The 22,825-nt window shown below is 40.0% G+C and overlaps 2 protein-coding genes across 2 annotated transcripts in view; both read left to right on the top strand.

Annotated features, from left to right (window-relative positions):
- LOC124131190 overlaps positions 1-22,825 on the top strand; it is a 118,879-nt gene that overhangs the window by 26,354 nt on the left and 69,700 nt on the right. The gene's annotated exons all lie outside the window — the stretch shown is intronic.
- On the top strand, positions 18,561-18,956 carry LOC125379217 (histone-lysine N-methyltransferase SETMAR-like). Its single transcript, XM_048395455.1, has one exon. It carries the CDS (start codon positions 18,561-18,563, stop codon positions 18,954-18,956), a length of 396 nt encoding a protein of 131 aa, XP_048251412.1.

The raw sequence follows: 22,825 nt of genomic DNA, 5'->3' as shown, positions 1-22,825 counted from the left end.
GACTTTGACTCTCGCGTTAACTGATGGTACAGGCGTAACAGGAGGTGGCGGACCGCCTAGCTCGCTGGGAAAGCCGCGTCTGCACTTTCTGTTATAATAGGGAGTATTGTTTCCTGGCTGTTGAATTTATTAGCTAAAACCACCACTTGCCTTAGTCAAAACTTGTGGGCACTGATCGTAGCAATTGCGGGTCTGTTGTACGTATCCGCTAAGAACTATTTAACCAAATCATGAGTAAACCAGCCGTGACCCCACCTACTATAAGCGCTATTTTTTCATCGATATGTTGTTGATTTTTAGCTGCAATATGTGGTGGCATTTGTGGTTGTGCGTTAGTAGATGTGGTGTCTGTGGCTTTTGTTTGCGTCATTAATTTGGTGTTGATATCTGAATTTGTACTTGGTTTTTGTTGATCGGTAGCAATAACAATTTTATTATTATAAACAATCACTTTACCGATCTTAAGTTCCATATTACTCGGAGACATGTATAGTCCCGGCGCATAAACGTAATCTACTTTGGATTGAGTGTACTGTAATACATCTTGATAAAGATTTATAGAAGATGGTATGTCAACTGGTGGATTAGTAGCATCCTCCACATTTGCGACAAACTGTTTTTGTGCATTGAGCGCCGTCCACGAACCAATTATTCCCGTTCGTGTTTGTGATTGTGCACCAAGAATTGCCCATACAAAAGTTCTTATTGATTCATTAACTCTTACAACTCCTGGGTTAGTAAAATTATTTTCTGTTTTATCATTAAGAAATTCATTCCAAGCATTTCCAGATGGTTGCTCAACCTTTTGGATGGTGAAAGCAACACCACCCTTGAAGTTCATACGATCGTCTCTCCACTCGTGACTTGAGAGAGCAAAGCTTGGAAGAAGATGACCTCTTTTAAGTAAATCAACGCTGTCTTCTTTAACAGAGTGTGCATCAGCGTACGGAATTCCTAGACCGTGGTTAACTCCACTCAGATGCCAATCTTTACTCGTAGAAACATTAAATTCCTGACACATACGTTTGAATGCCCACCTATTGTACGGATTATTTGTGGAATTCCATGCTCGATCCTGTGGTAATGGAGCACTTATTTCTTTAAGTATACATCTAATCTGATAGTACACGTGGAATGATAAAATAGACTTATCTAGTTCAAATCCTGGGGCATAAAGAGATACACCACATCCTGTTGTGGCACACCATATGGCAAAGTTTAATTGGTTCTGCCAAAATTGCATTGGATTGTGAAACCAATCGTGCACCATTTTATCACTAGTTGCCGTGACCCTGTATTTTTCAAACATATCAGGGAATTCAACAAAACAATAAGCACCAGAGGCACTTACTAAAATGGGCTGATTAGTAATGTAAGTTCATTTCATATTTAAGTTATGATATGGTACCATTGTATATTTAATATGTATGTCACACTCCCTGGAATAACAAATGGTCAGTCTATTCAACTGCTTCATACTATCGATAACTCGACTGGACAACTTGAAGGCCCTCTATGCGCTGTAACGTATTACCCGTGATGGACCAATATAAATGATGTGAGAGAAAATAATAGGTTTTTAATAGGTGAAATAGGTTTGAATCACACTCGCATTGTTATACCTGATGGGTATTGCAGCGTATGCTCACTCAATGATGAAATTTTTAAGCCTAATGGAATTAGTCTCACACAAAATGGGTCAAATGGGATGCTGAAATTAAGCGCCGGAGAAGAGAAAGTATTTCTTGCCAAGATCTTAGCAGAAACACTTGGACTTGAAGGCAAAACGGGAATAATACCACCTAACGATATAGTGCATGGATTTAAATTACCCGATTTAGTTCCCTATAAAGAGTTGTGCATCCATCTTGATCACATCAGTACAACGGATAATATTCAACTCGAAAGTCCTTCAACAACAAAAAATTAAAGCGGGATATTATTTCAGATCTCAACATTTTTGTATTAGATTTAAAACATCAACCTGTACATATAGGATACTTGAGTGTAACACTCACCTATTATAAATAATGTTTGATTTCATATTTAAGTTATGATATAGTATCTTTGTATATGTAATATGTATGTTACACTCCCGGGAATAACAAATGGCCAGTCTATTCAACTGCTTCATACTATTGATAACTCGGCTGGTCAACTTGAAGTTGCCCTATGTGATGTAACGTATTACCCACGGTGGACCAATATAAATGCTGCGAGAGATAATAATGATATAATACTAATTGATATGACAATAGAAAAAACACTCCCATTATTATACCTGATGGGTATAAGCCTTTGGGAGGTATTATCACACAAAATGACGCGAATGGGATGCTGATTTTTAACCCTGGAGAAAAGGAAGTAGTTATTAGATGGAGCTTAGCATATACACTTGGACTAGCAAACTACGTAGGAGGAAGAGTAATATTAATACCAACCAACAAAACATCGCATGGAATAATAATGTATACAAGCAGAAAGGAGTTACATACACAGGTAATCAAGGAGATTTAAGCAATGTCAATGTTAGTAGACTCAATAAAAACACATCGTACAATCTTACTTGCAACGATGATAATAAATGGACTATGATTGAAGTAAAAATCGAGTGGCTATTGAATATCGTCATTACCCCACCATATGTGATGATGGGTAAAGCATATAATTTAACTAAGATAATAAATAGTGGGATCGTACTCGCGGCTTATATCCCATCAAAACGAAAAAGTGTGTTAGTCTCTCCCCTGCCAGAAAACCAAGGTCATATGTTATTAAATCGTCGGGCAGTAAAAGTGGTTAGTTTAAATTTGGTTTCTGAATTCAATGATATTAAAGATAACTTGAGTGCAATACCTGAACTTTCTACACTTATTATTGAAGTCTTGTTTGGAGATGCACCGGTAGATGCCTTTGAAATATTACCAGGTCTATCGATTAAATGGCTCAAGAAACACCAACGTAAACGTTGCAGTATTATTTATATGGGAGCATTACCCATTACAAGCCTTGAGGGGGTCCAAATTATTAAAAGTGACAGCATTTCTCTTACTAAGATATTCATGCCGTATAATATACATTTAATAAGGCTGATGTATACTCTCAAAACATTGAAGCAAGACCAATTAAAGACTATTATATGATATAATAATATACACTATGGGTTTATATCTGGCGCTCGATGAAGCATCTGAAAAGATGGATACTGTTGATGGATTTGGTTTACATCAAATAAGTGACATAAAACATCGAATAGAGAAGGAGAGGGAGTTGAGACTTGGATTGTATGAAAAATATTGCAGAGCCTTGAATGCTCTCGACGGAGTGGACACTGTGCTTGTTACGGCTGGCATGGGACTCAGTGTAGCTGGTGTTGGTTTATTATCAACTATAATTGCCGCGCCTATCATACTTGGCATGGAAATAGCGGCTGGAGTCTCAGGACTGGCAGGAATAGGGATAAAATTCATTTCTCGTAGGTTGCAAAGGAAAGCATTAAAACATGTTAATAATCGGATACTCGCAGAAGCAAAGTTGAACCATTGAGGACCATATATCAACAGCAATGGCTGATTGTAAGATATCTGAGGAGGAGTTTCGTTTAGTGCTGTCAGAACTCACCAAATACAACGTAATGAAGCAGGAGATTAGATCAAATTCTCGTAAGAGCAGTGGTTTTAGCGAAGACAGAAAAATAAAGTTCATAGAACAGGGGACACAACAAGTGCGTCCATTATTTCATGCCAAAACCAAAGACCTTGTTGGAGATTAAAAATAGATTCATTTCTATCATTGGGTCGCACCGCATAAAATATCATACATTCATTTAAACGAATGCTTATATAAGTACATAAAAATGGAGAATTACAAACCAACAAAGGAAGATCTGGAAAAAGCTATCGAAGTTTTTATGCTCAGGGACAAGATTATCAAATGGAGAGAATTACCACATGGTATATATTGTATCAGTGATGTCAAACCAACCAAAATATCAATTGTTTCTTTCCAATTACCAAGAAGAGTATATAGTCTTGTCTCCCAGTAAAATGAACGAAGAACTTAGTAAAAGTGTTGAATATCACTTTGTTAAAAATAATGTTGTACGTATGAGTAAAAATAATTGAGAATATTTTCATTACAATTTAGTTTAGTCTCATCATAGTTTTTGTACTAAAACTTCCCTCTATGGTATCATTGATTGGCTCCAGGTAGTGGTGAGCTAGAGCCAATTTAACTTAATCTCATTACCATCATTGAATCACATCATCGTTTTGACAAAAAAATCCCTCTGTAGTAGCGGTATAGGTATATAAATCTGGCTCCAGTGGAAGTGGTCCAGAATCACCATTACCTATACTACTCATGATATTAATATGTTCGAACATAAGTGTCTTAAATTCATTTATTACGGAGTTACAGGCACTTTGGCCCTTGCTCCTTGCTTTTCAACTTAGTGCACACTGCATGAAATAGGGACAAGTTTTCTCAGAAACTACTGAAGTTATATGAATGAAACTGTGCAAGCGAAACAGACAGTAAATATATGTATTAACATTATCCACACAGCATGCAACCCATTACATATCTAACATATTATTGGACATCTGACCCGTAAAGGGTGGCACAAAACCAATTTGTTTTTGATGATTGTTCCACAAAAAATGTGCGGAGAGGGCAAATGATTGAAGTTCAAGGCCAACAGTATTTCAGTTATATCACCCGATTTTTCATAGGACTGTAGCTTTCTGTCTTGGCTGGTGGTAGGCATTCTAACATAAGCCTTCCAATTGTGGGTGTTCTTTAATTTCTTTCGAGTTGTATACATGATGCTGTACTCATTCCCTGCTTGTAAGTAACACGCATAGCTGTACACATTTATATGGAAACATAACTAAATTAATACATGTTAGCAGTTTACTATTTCAATTTCTATTTGAATTGAGAAAAACACACCACCTCAAACAAGTAATAAATATGACTTTATGTTGCCTTTATGATGACATTAAGTGGTTTCTCATCAGTTGAAATCCTTGTCTAACTATCATCATAAGACAATTGACATCGGGTGATCGAAAACTGAGTCACATGGTCATCTGACCCGTGAAGATCTGGGGTAGAATAGGTCTTCACCAACCTATGCTTGCCGTTATAAGGCTGCTATGCTTGTCGTAAGAGGCGACTAAGGGGAATGGGCGGTCAGGCTCGCTGACTTGGATAAAGCATGTCATCGATCCCAATTGCATGGATCGATGCTCATGATATCAATCACTAGATTGTCTGGTTCAGACTAGATTATTTACAGACCGCCGCCATATAGCTGGAATATTGCTGAGTGCGGCGTAAAACAACAAACCAACCAACCAACCAACCAGCCACAACGTCATCATAACCTATCAGACAAGCTTCATGTACAGTCGTCTCTCGGAACGGTCAACACTGTTATTTCACTACAACACAGTCTTCTCAGCCATCATTTAGGGTATTGTTATGAGAACAACTAGCCCTTACACAGAGGATGAAGGCCAAAATAAGACGATACTGTACTGGCTTCCTACAAATCAGACAGATATGTGCGACAAAGTAACATGAAAGGTTCAAGCCAACAGCCAAAGCGTAATCATGCAACACAATTTATCAGGACTTTGAAAGGCATTTAGAAGTGATACACATAAGGAAGAGAATATGTGGATGTCAACTTCTTTATTATGAGGAACATGTCGTTTTGGAGTATATGCTTACTCCTTCATCAGGTGAATGAATGCCATGAGGCAGAGAGCATATATATGTACATGTAAGGACAACCAAATTAATAAGATAACCAAAGGTGGAAAATAACAAAGGGTAGAAACTATCAAGGGAAGCCAACAGATGACTGGCGCTGATAGGTGATTAGCAATAGACAATAGAAGCCAAAACTTTACAGTAATGAGCGCTGAAGGTATGGAAGTCAAAAGTTTACAGTAATTAGCGCTGAAGGTATGGAAGTCAAAACTTTACAGTAATTAGCAATAGACAATAGAAGCCAACACTTTACAGTAATAAGCGCTGAAGGTATGGAAGCCAGTACTTAAGTTGTCACAGATAGGTAATAGGTAATGGACACTGGGCAAACGGGAGGCCAGGGTTATAAGCACTGATAGGTGAAAGATGGACACAGGAACACAATTTATGTTTCTCATCTTCTCGGTAAATCTGCACATATAATTGTACACGCATTGGCTGTTTTTGTTTTGGTGGTTGTTGTTTAACGTCACACTCAGCAATATTTCAGCTTTATGATAGCGGTTTGTAACTCATTGAATCTGGGACAAACAATCGTAAACCTCGATCCACGCAATTTGTATACGATGACATGCAATCAACAAAGCCTTTCAAGGTATGTATACTTCCTTAAAGAGGTCGTAAATAATGTTGATATCTCATGTAAGACATTTACCTAGCCATATGAACAGATAGCTATATGATACAAACATGGCTTACGATATGAAAATTGTGCTATTTTTGTTTCAAATTGATTGGCGTGATGTATTTGTTCACACTTGTGTTTCCCGAACGAACGTCAAAAAGTAATAGGAGAGGTGTAACAGATCAAGTCGGGAGGGGACTAAACTTTATGATGAACAACACACTTGGTATCTGTAACTCCACTCCAGCCTTGTATGTGGTATTACAAGTATCACCCACAAATCTAATCACTGTCGTCACTCTGGAGAAACGCCAAGGAGGTGAGATTGTCTCGGGCTAGTGTCAGTGTTGTGCCAGGCGAGCTTGGAGTCCAATATCGAACTGAGGCCGAAAGAGTAATGTCAGCAGATACCAAGGCTAGGGAAGATAGAAAACTAGGCTCGGAATGATCATACATCAGGTATTCATTGTAAATACTATATTGTTAAAAGGACGATTCAGAAATAGCTCGTACATAATATTAATATTATGGCCTACATGCCTCTTCAGTTGACTTTTACATAAAGCTTGGGTCAGCACAGTTAAAATTCTGGGCACCCGACAGGTTATAGTTCATATTAAAACCATTCTGATTTAAACATCCCTGCAATTAGCCTCGGAGTTTGGTTCAACACTCGTAATTCAACAACCCATACCATGGAAATCTCCAAATATTACAACAACCCCTGCTTATCGCAACATGAGCAACTGACGGGATCGGGTGGTCAGGGTCGCTTACTTGGCTGATGCATGTCATCGTATCCCTATTGAGTAGATCGATGCTCAAGATATCAATCTCTGGATTGCCTGGTAGAGATTCGATGTTGTACAGACCGCCGTCATATTGCTGGAATATTGCCTTGAACAACAGACAGACAAACAAACAACAAACTCTGTCTGGTGAACTTGAGCTGCATTATAGCGATGAGAAGAAGGATCCATGCACAGTCCTTTTTCCATGCCATTTTGTGATCATCATCATCATCATCATCATCAGAAGAAGAAGAAGTTATTATGTTCATTTACGCTGTGAGTGTTTTATGCCAGTCCGTACGGGAAAGATGTGTGATGAGCTCGAGGTGAGATGGGGTTTAACGTCACGTTCAAGATTATTGCACACAATAAGCGGCGTACGAGCGTGCGTGCGTGGCTGCTTGTACCAGTCCGGACTTTTATAGTGCTAGCCAACTGAGATACCATGCTGCAGTTTAACATGGATAACCCACTCAGACACAGTATACTGACTCCGAGCCGGCAAGTCCTTGGTTAAGTTGGTACAGTGTCACTTTCTAATTATAATTTGAAAAAAACTGAGCTATCTTTTTCGATTTATCTTCCCTACATTAACCCTCTAGGTGCGCTGACCCGGATGGTCCAACCTTGAACCGAGGGCGCACTTGGTATGCGTGATACGAGCGGTGCATGTTACTATGACACCTTTCGACGGTTAACCAGTATAGCTTTCACCTCTATCGGCAACGGTAACGCTGGTGTATAGACAGTTTATCTTTTCGCCTAATCGATGATTTATCTATTGTCATGTCCGGTGTTGGGTTCTCAGGGAGGAACGACAAACGCGGGAGTAGGGAGACGAGCCTGCCACTTGACCGGCTGTTTATTCAGACTGTCGCATGTTACATAAGAGCACGTGATTGCGCTTACCTGCAACTAATCACATTACAAGAGCGGACATCTGTTGGCCTGTCATAATATTATACACTAGCTAGTTTAAAACTACTGCGTTTCAATACAGATATTACATCCGCCCCTCCTAAATTTAAGTTACTTTGAAACAAAAATAATAACCTTTGATAAACAACATAGTCCACAGGACTTTATAAAGTATAAGTAACTTAACAAAGTACACTGACCCTTGTAAAGTACTAATAACCCTGATAACTTGACAAGTTACAGTCATAATGAAAACATTGTTAAAGTAGAAAGTGAAATTCAACGAAACTGAGCTTTTTTTCGAAAAATAATAATACTGATAACCTGCTTCAGTATTATAGTCCTGATACAAGTAACTGTAATTCACAGCTAAATCAAATGCCACCTTGACACATAGTTCACTGCAAATGACAGTCACAGTTCACTCAAATGTCACTTTGACACAAAGTCCCTCAGATAAGACGGTTGCTGCTTCACTCTGGTTGAACGACGAAGTATGGGTGCTACAGGCGATGTCACTACCGGCGTTTCCTCCCCCGGTTCAGACATATCTAGTACACTTGAAACATCCCCTGGGATTCTTTCCTCATGGGAATCTACCTGTGATGTGTCAGGTAAGTCTGATTCATACTCCTTCCTTCGTGAAGACTGCGATTCTAGCGGAGTGTCTGAACGTTGAGTCACGTCCCATTGGGGTGAAGGTAAAGACATCCTGCGTCTGACATGATCATCATGCCTTCTGACCAATCTTCCATCTGTTAACTTGATGATGTACGACAATGGACCAGTTACACCATCAACTTGTCCACTAATCCATTTTGGACCTTAAGCAAAGTTCTTAACCCACACCGAGTCATTCACTTGGAATGCCCTACATTTCGTTAGAGCTGACTGATCCACAAGTTTTCTCTGGTTCTTTTTCACCTTTGAGGTAAGGTTTGGAAACATCAAGTCAAATCGCGAACGCAATCTGCGTCCAAGAAACAACATTGAAGGTGATAAACCAGTCGTAGACTGTGGCGTAATTCTATAAGAAAATAGTAACCTATGGAGTTGAGTTGCAACTGTGTCACCGGTTGTCTTCTTTATTCCGTCTTTTATTATTTGAACCGCCCTTTCTGCTAAGCCATTCCCAGCCGGGTGATGAGGGGATGTTGTCACATGTTCAACTCCATTTCTGGACATAAATGTAGCAAATTCTTCCCCCCAAAAAGCTGTAGCATTATCAGTTACAATAATTTCTGGTATGCCATAAGCTGCAAACATCCAACGCAGCTGGTTTATGGTAGCCTTTGCATTTGACGAGGACATAGGTGCACATTCGATCCACTTGGAGTAGGCCTCAATCACTATAAGAAACATGCTACCCATGAATGGACCAGCATAATCCATATGCAGTCTTTGCCATGGTTGAGAAGGATACTCCCAAGGGTGTAGGGGAGCTACACTTGGACAATTCCTGTCTTCCTGGCAGGAATCACAACTGTTTACTGTTGTTTCAATGTCAGCATCTAGATGCGGCCACCAAACATACCTTCGGGCCAAGCCCTTCATCCTGGTGATTCCTGGGTCGGACTGATGCAACTCTGACAATATGACAGATCTGAGTTGCAATGGAATGATGACCCTCGAACATCTCAATAAGCATCCATCCATCACACTGAGTTCAGAACGAACTCTGCAGTACGACTCATAGTGGTCATCCAACTTGTCACGCTGCAGCCAACCTCGGATCACAAATTCTCAAACAATTGACAATGTTCTGTCCTTGCCAGTCTGGATACTTATGTCTGTAGACTTCAGAGGGCACGTGTCCAATTCCTGAAGCATTAAGACTGTCATATCTTCCATAGGCTTCCCTGAGACAGGCGCTGGCAACCTGCTCAATGCATCTGCATTGGTATGCTGTGTACCTTTCCTGTGTACAATTTTATAGTCATATGCAGTCAACAGCACTGACCATCTCTGAACTCTTGGAGACACCATCTGGGGCACTGGATTATTCTCATTGAATAATGACACTAACGGCTTGTGATCTGTCACGATCTGGAAATGACGTCCATAAACATACTTATGAAACTTTCGCAGTCCAAAGATTACACTCAGTCCTTCACGATCAAGTTGGGAATAATTCTGCTCCGCCTTAGTCAGTGTCCTTGAAGCAAAACTTATAGGTCTCTCCGAACCATCAGGCAGTTGGTGAGCCAACACAACACCTACTCCATAGGGGGATGCATCACACTGCAGTAAAAGTGGTTTGGAGCTGTCAAAATGAATCAAGACATCCGAAGACTTAAGCAAGTTCTTCGACTTCTCAAATGCTTTTTGTTGAGATGTACTCCATGACCATTTCACTTCTTTTTGTAGCAACTTGTACAAGGGGGAGAGAGTGTCAGGCAGATTTGGTAGAAATCTATGGTAGTAGTTCAGAATACCAAGATAAGCTCTCAATTCTTTCACATTTTCAGGGACCTTAGCTTCCTGAATTGCAGCAATCTTTTTCTCCACTGGATGCAAACCTTCACTGTCAAGTCTATAGCCAAGATATTCAACTACATCAGCCATAAAGACACACTTGTTTCTTCTCAAACGTAATCCTGCTTCTGACAATAGATGAAGTACTTCATCCAGAATACGAAGATGCTCACTGGCGTCGATTCCAGAGTTTATGATATCGTCGAGATAACCCGCTGAGTAATTGAGTCCCTGTAGAATTCTTTCAATCATCCGTTGAAAGATAGCGGGTGCCGAAGATACTCCAAATGACAATCTTGTGTACCTAAAGAGTCCTTTGTGGGTGTTAATCACGACATATTTTCGGGATTCTTCATCCAAGACTAACTGTTGATATGCATGACTCATGTCAATTTTAGTGAACTTTACGCCCCCAGATAGCTTTGTGCACAAATCTTCCAACGTCGCTATTGGATATTGCTCCAATTTTGAAAACTGATTCACTGTCAGTTTAAAATCTCCACAAATCCTGACAAAAGAATCAGGTTTGATGACTGGCACAATGGGACACGCCCACTCAGAATGCTTGACTGGCTCAATAATGCCTTCACTCAGCAAGCGATCAAGTTCAACTTCTATCTTCTGGCGTAATGCATACGGCACAGATCTAGGTTTGAAAAACTTCGGAGTTGCGTCTTTATCCACGTAGATGTGAGCTTGGAAATCCTTAAGTGTTCCAAGACCTTCTTCAAAAACAGCTGAGTGTCGTTCAAAACATCATTAAGTGTCAAATCTGTAGATTTCATAAGGTTCATCGAAACATGAAATAGCGAGTTCTCAAACAAGTCTTCCACACTAGCACTGCTGTTACCTGGGCCACAGGAGTTCACCTCACTCACTACAGCATTCACTCTCTTCCCTTGAATTTAGCCTTAGAATTCTGTTTCTGTCGAATTGATTCTTCTGACCTGCAGACTCACAATATGGCCACGTTTTCCACACTTATTATACTTCTCATTCTTATAAAAACACATATGTGGAGCATGAGTAGTTTTTCCACATCTAAAACAAGGTTTGTTATATCCAGATCCAACATGAGGCCTCTGGTCTTTGGTATATTGTGCTGATGGTTTACTGCGAAACTTGTGTACTGAATGTCCCACAGTTTTATCACCGTGAAGATCCTGTAGATTCTTGTCTGCCGCCTCAATTGCGGTAGCAATTTTCAATGCACTACTAAATGTTAGAGCAGTCTCTGACAACAACTTTTTCTAAATATTGTCATCACAAATACCACACACTAACCTGTCTCTCAACATGCCCTGTAAAGACATTCCAAAATCACACCCGAGAGTCAACTTTCTCAATTCTGCGACATAAGCAGCTACATTTTCACCAGCCTTCCTATTCCGTGAATGGAATTTAAATCTCTGTACAATTTCTGATGGTTTCGGCGTGAAATGTTCTTTCAATAAAACCACCAGCTGGTCAATTGTTTTCTCGCTAGGTTTCACGGGCTGAACCAATGCTCTTATCAACTGGTAAGTTTCAGTTCCACATGTTGCTAACAGTATGCTTTTCTGTTTGTCTTCGTCTGTAATTCCGTTTGCCACGAAAACATGTGTCAGTATCTCACACCATTCCTCCGATGTCGACTTCTTTGGATTAAATTCAAACAATCCACAAACAAAACCCGTGGTAGCCATAATCTCTGAGCTTAAGATAGTGACGGTTATAATGCCTCAAGAAGAGCGAAACAAAAGTCAATGTTCATCTATACCGCTTCTTCTACTTCACACTGACGGGTGAAACAAAGGTCAGCAGACCACGTGCTCTGGCTAACACACTCGTCGCAACGAACACACCTCGTTAATGTACCGTCAAACAGCCAGATAAACGTACCAAAATTCGTTTACATATACTTCATAGCTACCTTGGATCCCATCCTCGTCGCCAAGATGTTGGGTTCTCAGGGAGGAACGACAAACGCGGGAGTAGGGAGACGAGCCTGCCACTTGACCGGCTGTTTATTCAGACTGTCGCATGTTACATAAGAGCACGTGATTGCGCTTACCTGCAACTAATCACATTACAAGAGCGGACATCTGTTGGCCTGTCATAATATTATACACTAGCTAGTTTAAAACTACTGCGTTTCAATTACAGATATTACATCCGGAAATAGATGTTCCAGGATTCAATAATACAGGGATGCCCAAGACTGATTTATATTGTATAGTTAACCACGAGATACCCGTTCGAAGCGAGGAGAGTAGTTGGTGCCGTGCGCATCCAAGATAGCGTCACTTTCGGTTCCGGTGGCGCGCGCATACAAGTTGGCGGCATTTTCGGATCCGGTTGCGCACGCGTCCAAGATGGCGGCACGTCCGGTTCCGAGGGGCATTCTCCCCATGTAATAGATGAGGTGTAATGGGATTTAATGTCGTGTGCAAGATTATTGCACTTGCATGTATATAGTGACTTGCATGCACGTGTGTGTGGCTGCTTGTACTATTCCGGACTGTTGCCGATTTGAAGTGTTAGGCCACTGAGATACCATGCCGCAGTATAACATGAATACCCCACTCAGACACAGTGTACTGTGTTTTTAAGTACAGATCCTGATAATCACCTAAATTCTTACAACCTTATTCACCCCACACTGTCAGAGCGTGTTCATAATCGGCATCGGTTATTTTAGATTCTGTTAAGTTACCATAGAATGATTCAAGGGGTGGTAATTTAGTTTTGACGAATCTAGACCAATCATCCATATATTCGTAAGGATATACACCTTTTCTTAGCAACAAATGACGTGTTAACCGATCAGTATATTGATTTGTTATTGCAAAGTCATCGGGATTGTTCGCATTAGCTTAATTGTCCAGGGAAGATAACAGAAACTGCACTGAGTCTATGAATCTAAGCCCATTACTTTTCTTTAGTCTGGCTTTCCCATCCTTGTCCGTTAGAAATGCATGTTAAGCCGCAGTCGCTCTTTGAGATAGCTTGCATAATGAGATGTGAATCATATCCTCTAAGGTTGTGAAACACAACGGCGATTGGTATTGTTTGAGAATTCATTTTTATTTTCAAGTTAGACTCGTTATGAGCGGCTCCCCGATAATTACCTGTGACGTGGCAATGGTCTCTTACGGAATCCCCATTCAGGGGTTTATTACAAACATCACAAATCGTTGACTTCTTATAAGCCCTCTAATCATCCCTGGTCATACACATGGGTTTCTTCCGCGATAAATTTTCCCTAATTATTCTCTCTTCGTTTTGTAGATATTCTAGGAACTTTCCCGCTGCATCGGGAACTCTGAAAATCACGGGCGGGTTTGTTTTCCCATCATACCTTACAACTATATATATCCAAATCCACAAGGAATATGTTCTTGAGTTTCGTACGTAAAACTACATTCAGTATTGCGTTCGGTATTTTCTATCGGTTTGATAAGCGCTTCGAAGTCAGTGTAAATTATGTACGGTACTGGCATTTGATTACAATAATGTTCAAATTTTAATATATTTTTTCCCTCTTTAGGCCAATCGATCCTGATGGCAGTATGTCCAACACCTCTGCAGTCTGCTTTATGCCCTTCTAATAGATATTGTCTGCTGTAGCCATGCAGGCATCTTTCGCAGAAATATTTCTTTCTAGCATGTTTTTTTTTATTGTATAATAGCCTGCTTAAGCTCGTTATCCACGTATAATGATATTTACCATCTTTTTCGATCAGAAATGAATTGATTCTGGGAATATGATCTGGGGCACAGCTTATCCTGTGTACAACAATTCCTTTAGCAGAATGTCCGAAAAAATGTATGGCTAAATTATTTTGCTTTTCCACCTGATCAATTTGTGAGATTGGTGTAGGTTCGTCTATACCATCAAGGCTTAGTCCATCGTTTTGGGGATAGCTAGAAGGTCTATTTGCAATTTAGAATCTACGGGGAACGATGCAGATCTTATCATCATTCTTAAAACAGTTATCACCTTTACTTTTTACATTAATTATGGCTTTTTTCTTTTTATAATATGAGGGTAAATCTATATAAGATCCACCTTTGAAAGGCATATAATTTGCTATATCTAAATGTAAACTATCGATTTTATCCACACCACAACCCGAACCTCTTTTAGTTCTACATTCTAAAGTTTCTTGTATCCCCTGAATTGATGTATCTAATGATTCGCTTATAGTATTGGGTTCGGTTATAACTTCTTGATTGCTCTGGAAATAAGGTTTGGTATATTCAGTGCCATCGTCTGCGTTACTTTTACTCAATGACATTTTAACCGTCAGCTGGTATTTTATACTTTTTAAATCATCTAACTCCTCGTTAAGTTTGCTTGATACGATGTGCTTAACATCATTAACATCCATGTTGGAATTAATATCCATCTTCCAACCTCTTAGATTTTAACCAATGCCGGCTGTGGGTACAAATGTGAACTCATTATTATTAACAACAGTAGGTTTATCAACATCGTCAACTGATTTATTATTATCTAGTAAATCAATCAATTCCGCTTTTCTCATTCGAGAAAAACCTCTCAGCCCACTTTTTTTCACTTGAGCTTTGAGTTCTCTTACAGCCTGAGGTTTGTTGTATTCCAAACCGAGTAAATCGATCAATTCAGCTCTTATCATTCGAGAATATCCACGTAGACCACGTTGCTTTGCCAAAGCTTTCAGCTCTCTGACAAGATAATATAATATTAAACTGACTTATTGTTGGTCTCGGTATTGGGTCAAGTTTCTTTCCATAAACAAGGAAGTATTCGTGCATGTCAGATTCAACATTCTTAAACGTTTGAATTGAATGCCCCTCTTTATGCAGTTCATCATTAATAAAATCTAATCTTAATATCCTGTTCCTGGCCCATTGTGACTGGGCTGTTTTGAGTTGTTCTAATGCTTTATCACGTCTTTAAATGTTAGGTTAAGTTAGATTTCAAGTTTGACTTATGATAAACAGTCAATGCATTTATAGTTATATTTCATACGTAGATACATACATGTATATCAAATCCAAGAATCGCTTACATTAGTTTGATTGTTTGAAGTATTTAGTATCAACATTTGAATTCATGCTGATGTTGCTTTTGAAATGCCAAACGTTCTTGATTTACATTATCGTATCAAAAACATCAAAATTTGGCTTGTTGATCCAAAAACTCTGAATTTGTGTGGATTTGAAAACTCAAAAATGTTTTTGTCACACACTATACGTATTCACAGGTTACTTTATAGTATGTTTCCTGGGTTTAAGCGGAACAATAGACTTATATTAAATGTACCATGACACGTTAAGTATTTATTTCAGTTTAGTTATCTTGAATCAATTTATACTCTGTTTACATTATGATGCAACTCGGTACCACATAAAACATACGTATTTGTCGACTTTCTCCATCTTGATCCGCCCTATAACAATGATGATCTACTCCATTGTGAACAGTATATACCATTGAGGAAGTTATGCGTAATAAACTCGCAGTGACATTATACGTCATTAAATATCTATTTGCGCACATGCATTGAAACACAGCAGAAGCATATATACATATCATATCGCTTGTTGGAATTTCATTATGTCCTCTATATACGCGTTTGAACTTTGTACATGGGTTTGGAAAATTATTTATTTTTAAAAATGGATTCCAATTATTGAATGGATTGGCAAGTCATGCAGCACATTGACATGATACTTTCAAACAGACAGTATGCAATACAAAATGTTTCAGCTTGCTTTGACAACCCGATTGCATCAGTCAGGTACACGACTGAAGTGCACGTAAACACTCTCCAAGGAAGTTAACTCCCTGATCTTTTCAGTATAAATAGCCACAGCCTTAACAACATAAATGCGGAAAATAAATGTTTGCTTCAGATTGCTTGCTCTTTTACAGAAAGTTCGTAAATTTTGTTTTACCAGAAGGTTCGTAGTATTTTAATAGGGGAAATTATGTTTTGATTTTAATTGGTTCAACAAAACTAAACTATAAATATTCTGGTTCGTAAAACTAGTATCTCATTAGGTAAAGTATGTTTATTCAAAATATTTAAGATCTCTATGTTCACAACATGTCTGTACGACTGCAAAACTTTTAACTATCCGTGATACCTGGTTTATCTACCGTAGCAAACCTTTATATCTTCACAGACGTTTAGAGAAGAAATTACAATTTTATCAACAAGTAAAGAATTTTTATTATCTAGATATATCTTTTTAGAAACGATACCCGCACTATGGTGTAGAGTTAACATTTTGGGGAGCTATATTCAATGTAGCGTAGCGCAACTGAGATCGGGAACCAGGTTTGTTGTGTAGAAAATAAATAGACCAATCAGCGTTCGCGTCTCACGGCGGAGAAGGGAGTTTTCCAGTCGTGTATATTGCACGGCATTGTTCCACTATTTGCACGATGTCGTGTATATAGACGGTCCGTTTCAAACCTGGCGAAATACGCATCAGTCGGAAAGCGCACGTTAAATCTCCAAAGTAAGTAAGTAAGTAACCTGGCGACTTTCATTTCAGACTACGCTTGAAAAGTATTTGGACACAGTTCTTGATATAAATTTTAAAAAAATGAACAAACGAACATTCCGGAATGTCTAATATGTGGTTAAGATTGTTTGGCAGTGCTTCCCACGTACTGTGCAATGCTTTCTCCATTCAAATGTTTATCCCACGGAAGCGAGAGATAGACGATAATTTTGAAGGAATCAGTGTCAAGGGCCCTAACTGACGTTCGGAATAACCCGTGTTCCGAGTTTCCAACTGTCACTTTCATGATCTGGTAAGCGACGCATTGATTGGTTGGATGAAAGGTCGTTCTGACGTGACCCGATATGGGATGTCCTCAGATCTTTGTTTAGCGGCAGCGAGAACTCAGATCTGATTTGAATGAGATTGATGATATAGTCGGAATCGTACAATGGACTCTGCTTTTAGCAGATCTTTCTTTTTATGAATATTGAAAGGGTTTTGTCGCTTTAATTTCTATACTCCACCTAACAGTAAAAACACACATCGAGATTCCTCAACACTGCGGGCATACAGAACGACATGTGTATTGAAATTTAAATACAGTGTCTCTTCCATGACGACCTAGGTAAACATATACACCTGGCCATTTTGTGTGTGTATTTGTATACAGATATTGTGATAATAAACAAGGAAAATGAACTGTAAATGTACATCAACGTCTACGTTCATGTACGAGGGCCATTCAATATATAACCAGCCTAAGCTATTTATCAGATCTTAACGGTTGCATGTTTGTCACGTGCTGTGCACCAATGTATGTCACGTGCATAGACAAAGTTTCACTGAGGAAATTGTATTTGAAGTCACACACGTAATCTATAAAGATGGCAAGGGTAGATTCTGCCAATTTTTCGTCAAAGGTTGAATACAGGGCTGTTATTAGGTACCTCCACTTAAAAGGGAAACCGGGAAAGGAGATGTTTATTGTGACGGTGCACCTTCGTATGCACAGGTCAAATTCTGGGTTGCAGAATTTAAGAGGGGTCGGGTGAACCTGGAAGATGAGCCACGCCCTGGCAGGCCTGTAGAGGTGACCTATGACCAAACCAGTGAAGCTGTGAGACAATTGGTTGTCAAAGACAGGCGAATGAAGGTGTCAGAAATGGCCAAGGCCTTGGACATTTCAGAGGGAAGTGTCCTGACATTTTGCATGATCATCTGGGTATGAGGAAGCTGTCTGCCCGATGGGTCGCGAAATGTCTGAGTGATGATCAGAAGGCTGTACGTGCGTCAATGTGTCAGGCACTTTTGACGCAATGCAGTCGGGATGCGGACAACTTTATGGAGAGAATTGTTACTGGTGATGAAACCTGGGTACACCACTATGACCCAGAAGCCAAAGAACAGAGTAAGCAGTGGATTTGCTTTGCTTCACCCCGTCCCAAAAGTTTAAGAGTCAACCATGATGGCAACCGGCTGGCAAAGTCATGGCAACCATCTTTTGGGATACCAAAGGGCTCATTGACTACTTGCCACGCGGCCAGATTATTACTGGAGAGTACTACTCCGATCTCCTGGACCGTTTGCGGACTGCTATTCTTGCCAAACGTCGTGGAAAGATCACAAAAGGTGTGCTGCTCCAACATGATAATGACAGAGTGCACACCTGTCGACTTGCGGTTGCCGCAGTGAAGCGGAACGGGTTCAAAGTATTGCCTCATCCACCTTACTCACCAGACCTGGCACCAAGCGACTACTTTCTCTTACCAAACTTGAAGAAAGAACTGCGTGGACGTCATTTCCGGTCCGATGATGAACTCCCGACAGCAGTGGAGGGGTGGTTACACGAACAACCCCATGGTTTCTATCAAAACGGGCTTTGAGCTCTCACACATCGCTGGACAAAGTGCATAGACCTCAATGGTGATTATGTGGAAAAAGAAGAAGTGAGGAGCAGTAGCAAATAGATTAGGCTGGTTATATATTGAATGGCCCTCGTAGGTTATGTTATATCGCATTTCACTTGGTGAACCCTAAATTATTTAATAATTGCCCTGCAGAAGACCTCGTAATCCGGATTATGCAAGACACATGCATGACTTATTTTTAGCAAAACATCAGAAAAATCAGACAGAACACGTCCTGCGATTGAACACTTAATAATTGTAAATTGTAAACGCACTGATTTCATCAGGCCGAACAGCTCTAATTTCGGAATAAGGGGAAAGTCCGAAATTAAGTTTGGGCAGTGGTGTTAAATCATCACTGTACTGTGAGTGAGTGAGTTGGGTTTTAACAGTATTCCAGTTATATCGCGGCGTGTCAGCTTAACGTGGGAGGAAAGCCCGAAGTGATGCAGGTCTCTGACGTCTACCACTTCGGTGAACCCCATAGGTTTCTGGCGTGCTCAAGGGACGCAAGTCTGCACAGCGAAACTGCACCGGAATGTGTATTGAGAAGGAGATGTCTGCTAAAAGCGCCAGGAGTACTACCCCTTTGTCAGTTGAGACTTACAGCCTTGTACACCCCATTTCGTTTTGGTTAATGTTGTGTTGTACAACTATTTTACACTACTATATCGATATATTCTTAATAGATGAGTGTTCCACGGATAATGGCACGCGTGTATAATCAATGATAAATACATATAAATGTACCCATTTAAACAAACTTATATTTATTTTAAAGTCAGAATATGAACACGTCTTATTTTCAGGCACATCTGATAAAATGTATAAACGAAAACAATCATTTAATTCATGAACATTTATTAAGGCCACAGAGAGGTTATTCATATCATTTTAAACAGTACAAAATTCCCATCCCAGTGTCGGCCCTTATATCAAACACGCAGGACGAGGGTAAATACTATGAATACTCATATCTTTTAACGTGTTTTATGCACCAGGACACATATTTGTCAAGGATTCAGTACTATCTTAAAATAAATAGATATGTGTGTCAAATGCGTTGTGACTGCCTCTTTGGTCCAGTGCATAGAGCGTCTCCGCAGAGAGTGGCAGGTCGATGGATTGATTCCCTGCCACATCATACAAAGACACGTTAAACGATGGTAGTTGTGGCCACCCTGCTTGACCCTCTGTATATTGGGTAAAACGAGTACTGCTCGTCTCGTCGTCAGTATTATGTGTCTGAGTGGGGTATGCATGTTGAACTGCGGAACGGTACTTCGGTGGGATAACACTAAATAAAGCGGCATTATTCCGAATTAACACAGACACACACTATATATATATAAATGCAATAATCTTGAATGCGACGTTAAACCCCATTTCACCTCACCTTTTTAGCAAACGCAAATTCTTGTTATTTTGCACAAACTAAATTGTTTTTTGGGTTAAAGTTTGGGTGTTTTTGTGTTGACGTGTGTAATATGTTCTTGTTTATGACATGCTGGTTCTATATTACAATCGATGGCGTCCGTAAGTGAGAAATGCTCCCCGTGTTATGATGATGAGGAAAGGTTCAAGTATTTCAAAACCGGGTTAGGAGTACTTCCTCGTTCTTAATATAACCCAGACATAAGGTAATAGAAACATTTCGAAAGCAATTGTTGCTGCTGTTTACTTCCCGGGTAAATGCTGTTAATCAAACGTTATCATAGTATTATGCATAGAAGCTGAAATATGTTATTGACGGGGTATCCTGTTATAAATATTGCACATGTTGACTGACGTTATCAGTTTTAAGGTGCGGGATGTATCGCTACGTTTTCATATATATGTAGAAAGGCAACTGTTAACATTTTGCCGATAAACTATAGGAAAAACTCACTTCACCTCACCTCACCTCACCTCACCTCACCTCACCTCGCCTCACCTCACCTCGCCTCGCCTCGCCTCGCCTCGCCTCGCCTCGCCTCGCTTATTCTGTATTGAATACTGCACATGTTGACTGACTTTATCAGTGTGCATCAGGGATGTATCGCTACCTTCGCATACATATGTAGAAAGGCAACTGTTAACATTTTGCCCATAAACTATTTTAGGTCCTGACATTGCGGCATTGCTACATAATCAAGGATAAACGTATTGTGTCGGGACACATCCAATGAAACGTTTGATGAATTGAATAAAGTTAAAATGCCCCGCGGTTTACCCTTTCTCCGAGGTCTCGATAAAGATTAACCCTAGATTAACCCTAGATTAACCTCACCTCACCTCACCTCACCTCACCTCACCTCACCTCACCTCACCTCACCTCACCTCACCTCACCTCACCTCACCTCACCTCACCTCACCTCACCTCACCTCACCTCACCTCACCTCGCCTCGCCTCGCCTCGCCTCTTATATGTTGTCATAAAGTTGAGCTTCACTTAAACATAGCAACAACCAACAAAGGCTCTCTTGTTGTAACACCTCGTTTTTGTATCAGCCAGACACTGCACACACGCTTGTACTACGGTTCCATATGTCACACTGACACTGTGATGCACATTACAACATTACGGTCGCACTTGACTGGTGTTATTTGCAGAAACGTTCAGCAAAATAATGATTTTAAGCAGCGCAATAACAATAAGGATTTCTGTGAATTATCTATTCAAGTACTTTCAGTCGAAATGTGATATAGAGATAATTTGACAGTATTTTTTATTTATTTTTTGAATATGTCTTTATCTGACTGCCTGTCATTCTGCATATTTATTTACGAATAAATAGAATTTGTTTATGTTGCATTCAATTTTTCACACGGTATTTATATGTATGTGAAAAGTATGACTGCAACATAAAATATATATACAAACGTCAACGCCGCTTTGAACAGGAATTCTGCTTTATGTACGAGACAAACGTGATGGAGCTTTAAGACGTTTAACACTTTGGAAAAGCCAAAGGGAATGGGTAACGTATGGTGCTCACAAACCAGGGATTATAATCAGAGAGAATCTGACATTAGGAACTACGGATAGAGGGCGAAGCTCTGCACAGTAAGGTGAAATGGGGTTTAACGTTGCGTCCAAGATTAATGCACTTATATAGCGACGTGCAGTGTGTGTTTGTTTGTTTGTGTGTGTGTGTGTGTGTGTGTGTGTGTGTGTGTGTGTGTGTGTGTGTGTGTGTGTGTGTGTGTGTGTGTGTGTGTGTGTGTGTTTCGGACACTTAAGAGGTGAGGTGAAATGGGGTTTAATGTCGCGTCCAAGATTATTGCACTTATATAGCGACGTTCATGCACCCGTATGTGTGTGTGGCTGCTTGTACTAGTCCGGACTGATGCCGATTTATAGTGCTAGCTCACTGAGATACCATGCCGCAGTTTAACATGAATACCCCACTCAGACACAGTATACTGACTCCGAGCCCACCAGTCCTTGTTTTAGCCCCTTAATGCCCAGCGCCAAACAGGGCAACAACCAGTACCATCTCTTAACGTCTTTTGGTATGACGCTCTACGCTATAGGCTACGGAGACAGTCTTCTGCACAGTAAATTTCGGTACCCTTCGACTTGGCCATGCATGCTTGCTTTAGCATAATGACTAAATGTAGCGGAGAAGAGACAGGTCACAGTGACATAACTCTAAAGTACTCTCATTTTTTATTCTTCTGAATATGCATCAATGTTTTTACTTCGTGAAATGCACCAACAACTTTGGAAAATCCCAATCGACCCACTAAACATTCACAGTAGATCACATTCAACTATTAATGCATGTATTCTCAGCGGGCATGCGCATGGTTACTGTTCATTTCCTAGAATAGCCTCGCCTTGATAACGGCCGCTGACAGGC

This window comes from Haliotis rufescens, unplaced genomic scaffold (genome assembly GCF_023055435.1).
Source record: "Haliotis rufescens isolate VD_foot unplaced genomic scaffold, xgHalRufe1.0.p SCAF_14, whole genome shotgun sequence".
Lineage (NCBI taxonomy): Eukaryota > Metazoa > Mollusca > Gastropoda > Lepetellida > Haliotidae > Haliotis > Haliotis rufescens.
Note: the sequence above shows the minus strand (reverse complement) of the source record. Positions and strands in the feature narration are given on the sequence as shown.

Excerpts from the sequence above, each read along its gene's own strand:
- LOC125379217 (XM_048395455.1), top strand. The coding sequence starts at position 18,561 with ATGGCAACCATCTTTTGGGATACCAAAGGGCTCATTGACTACTTGCCA.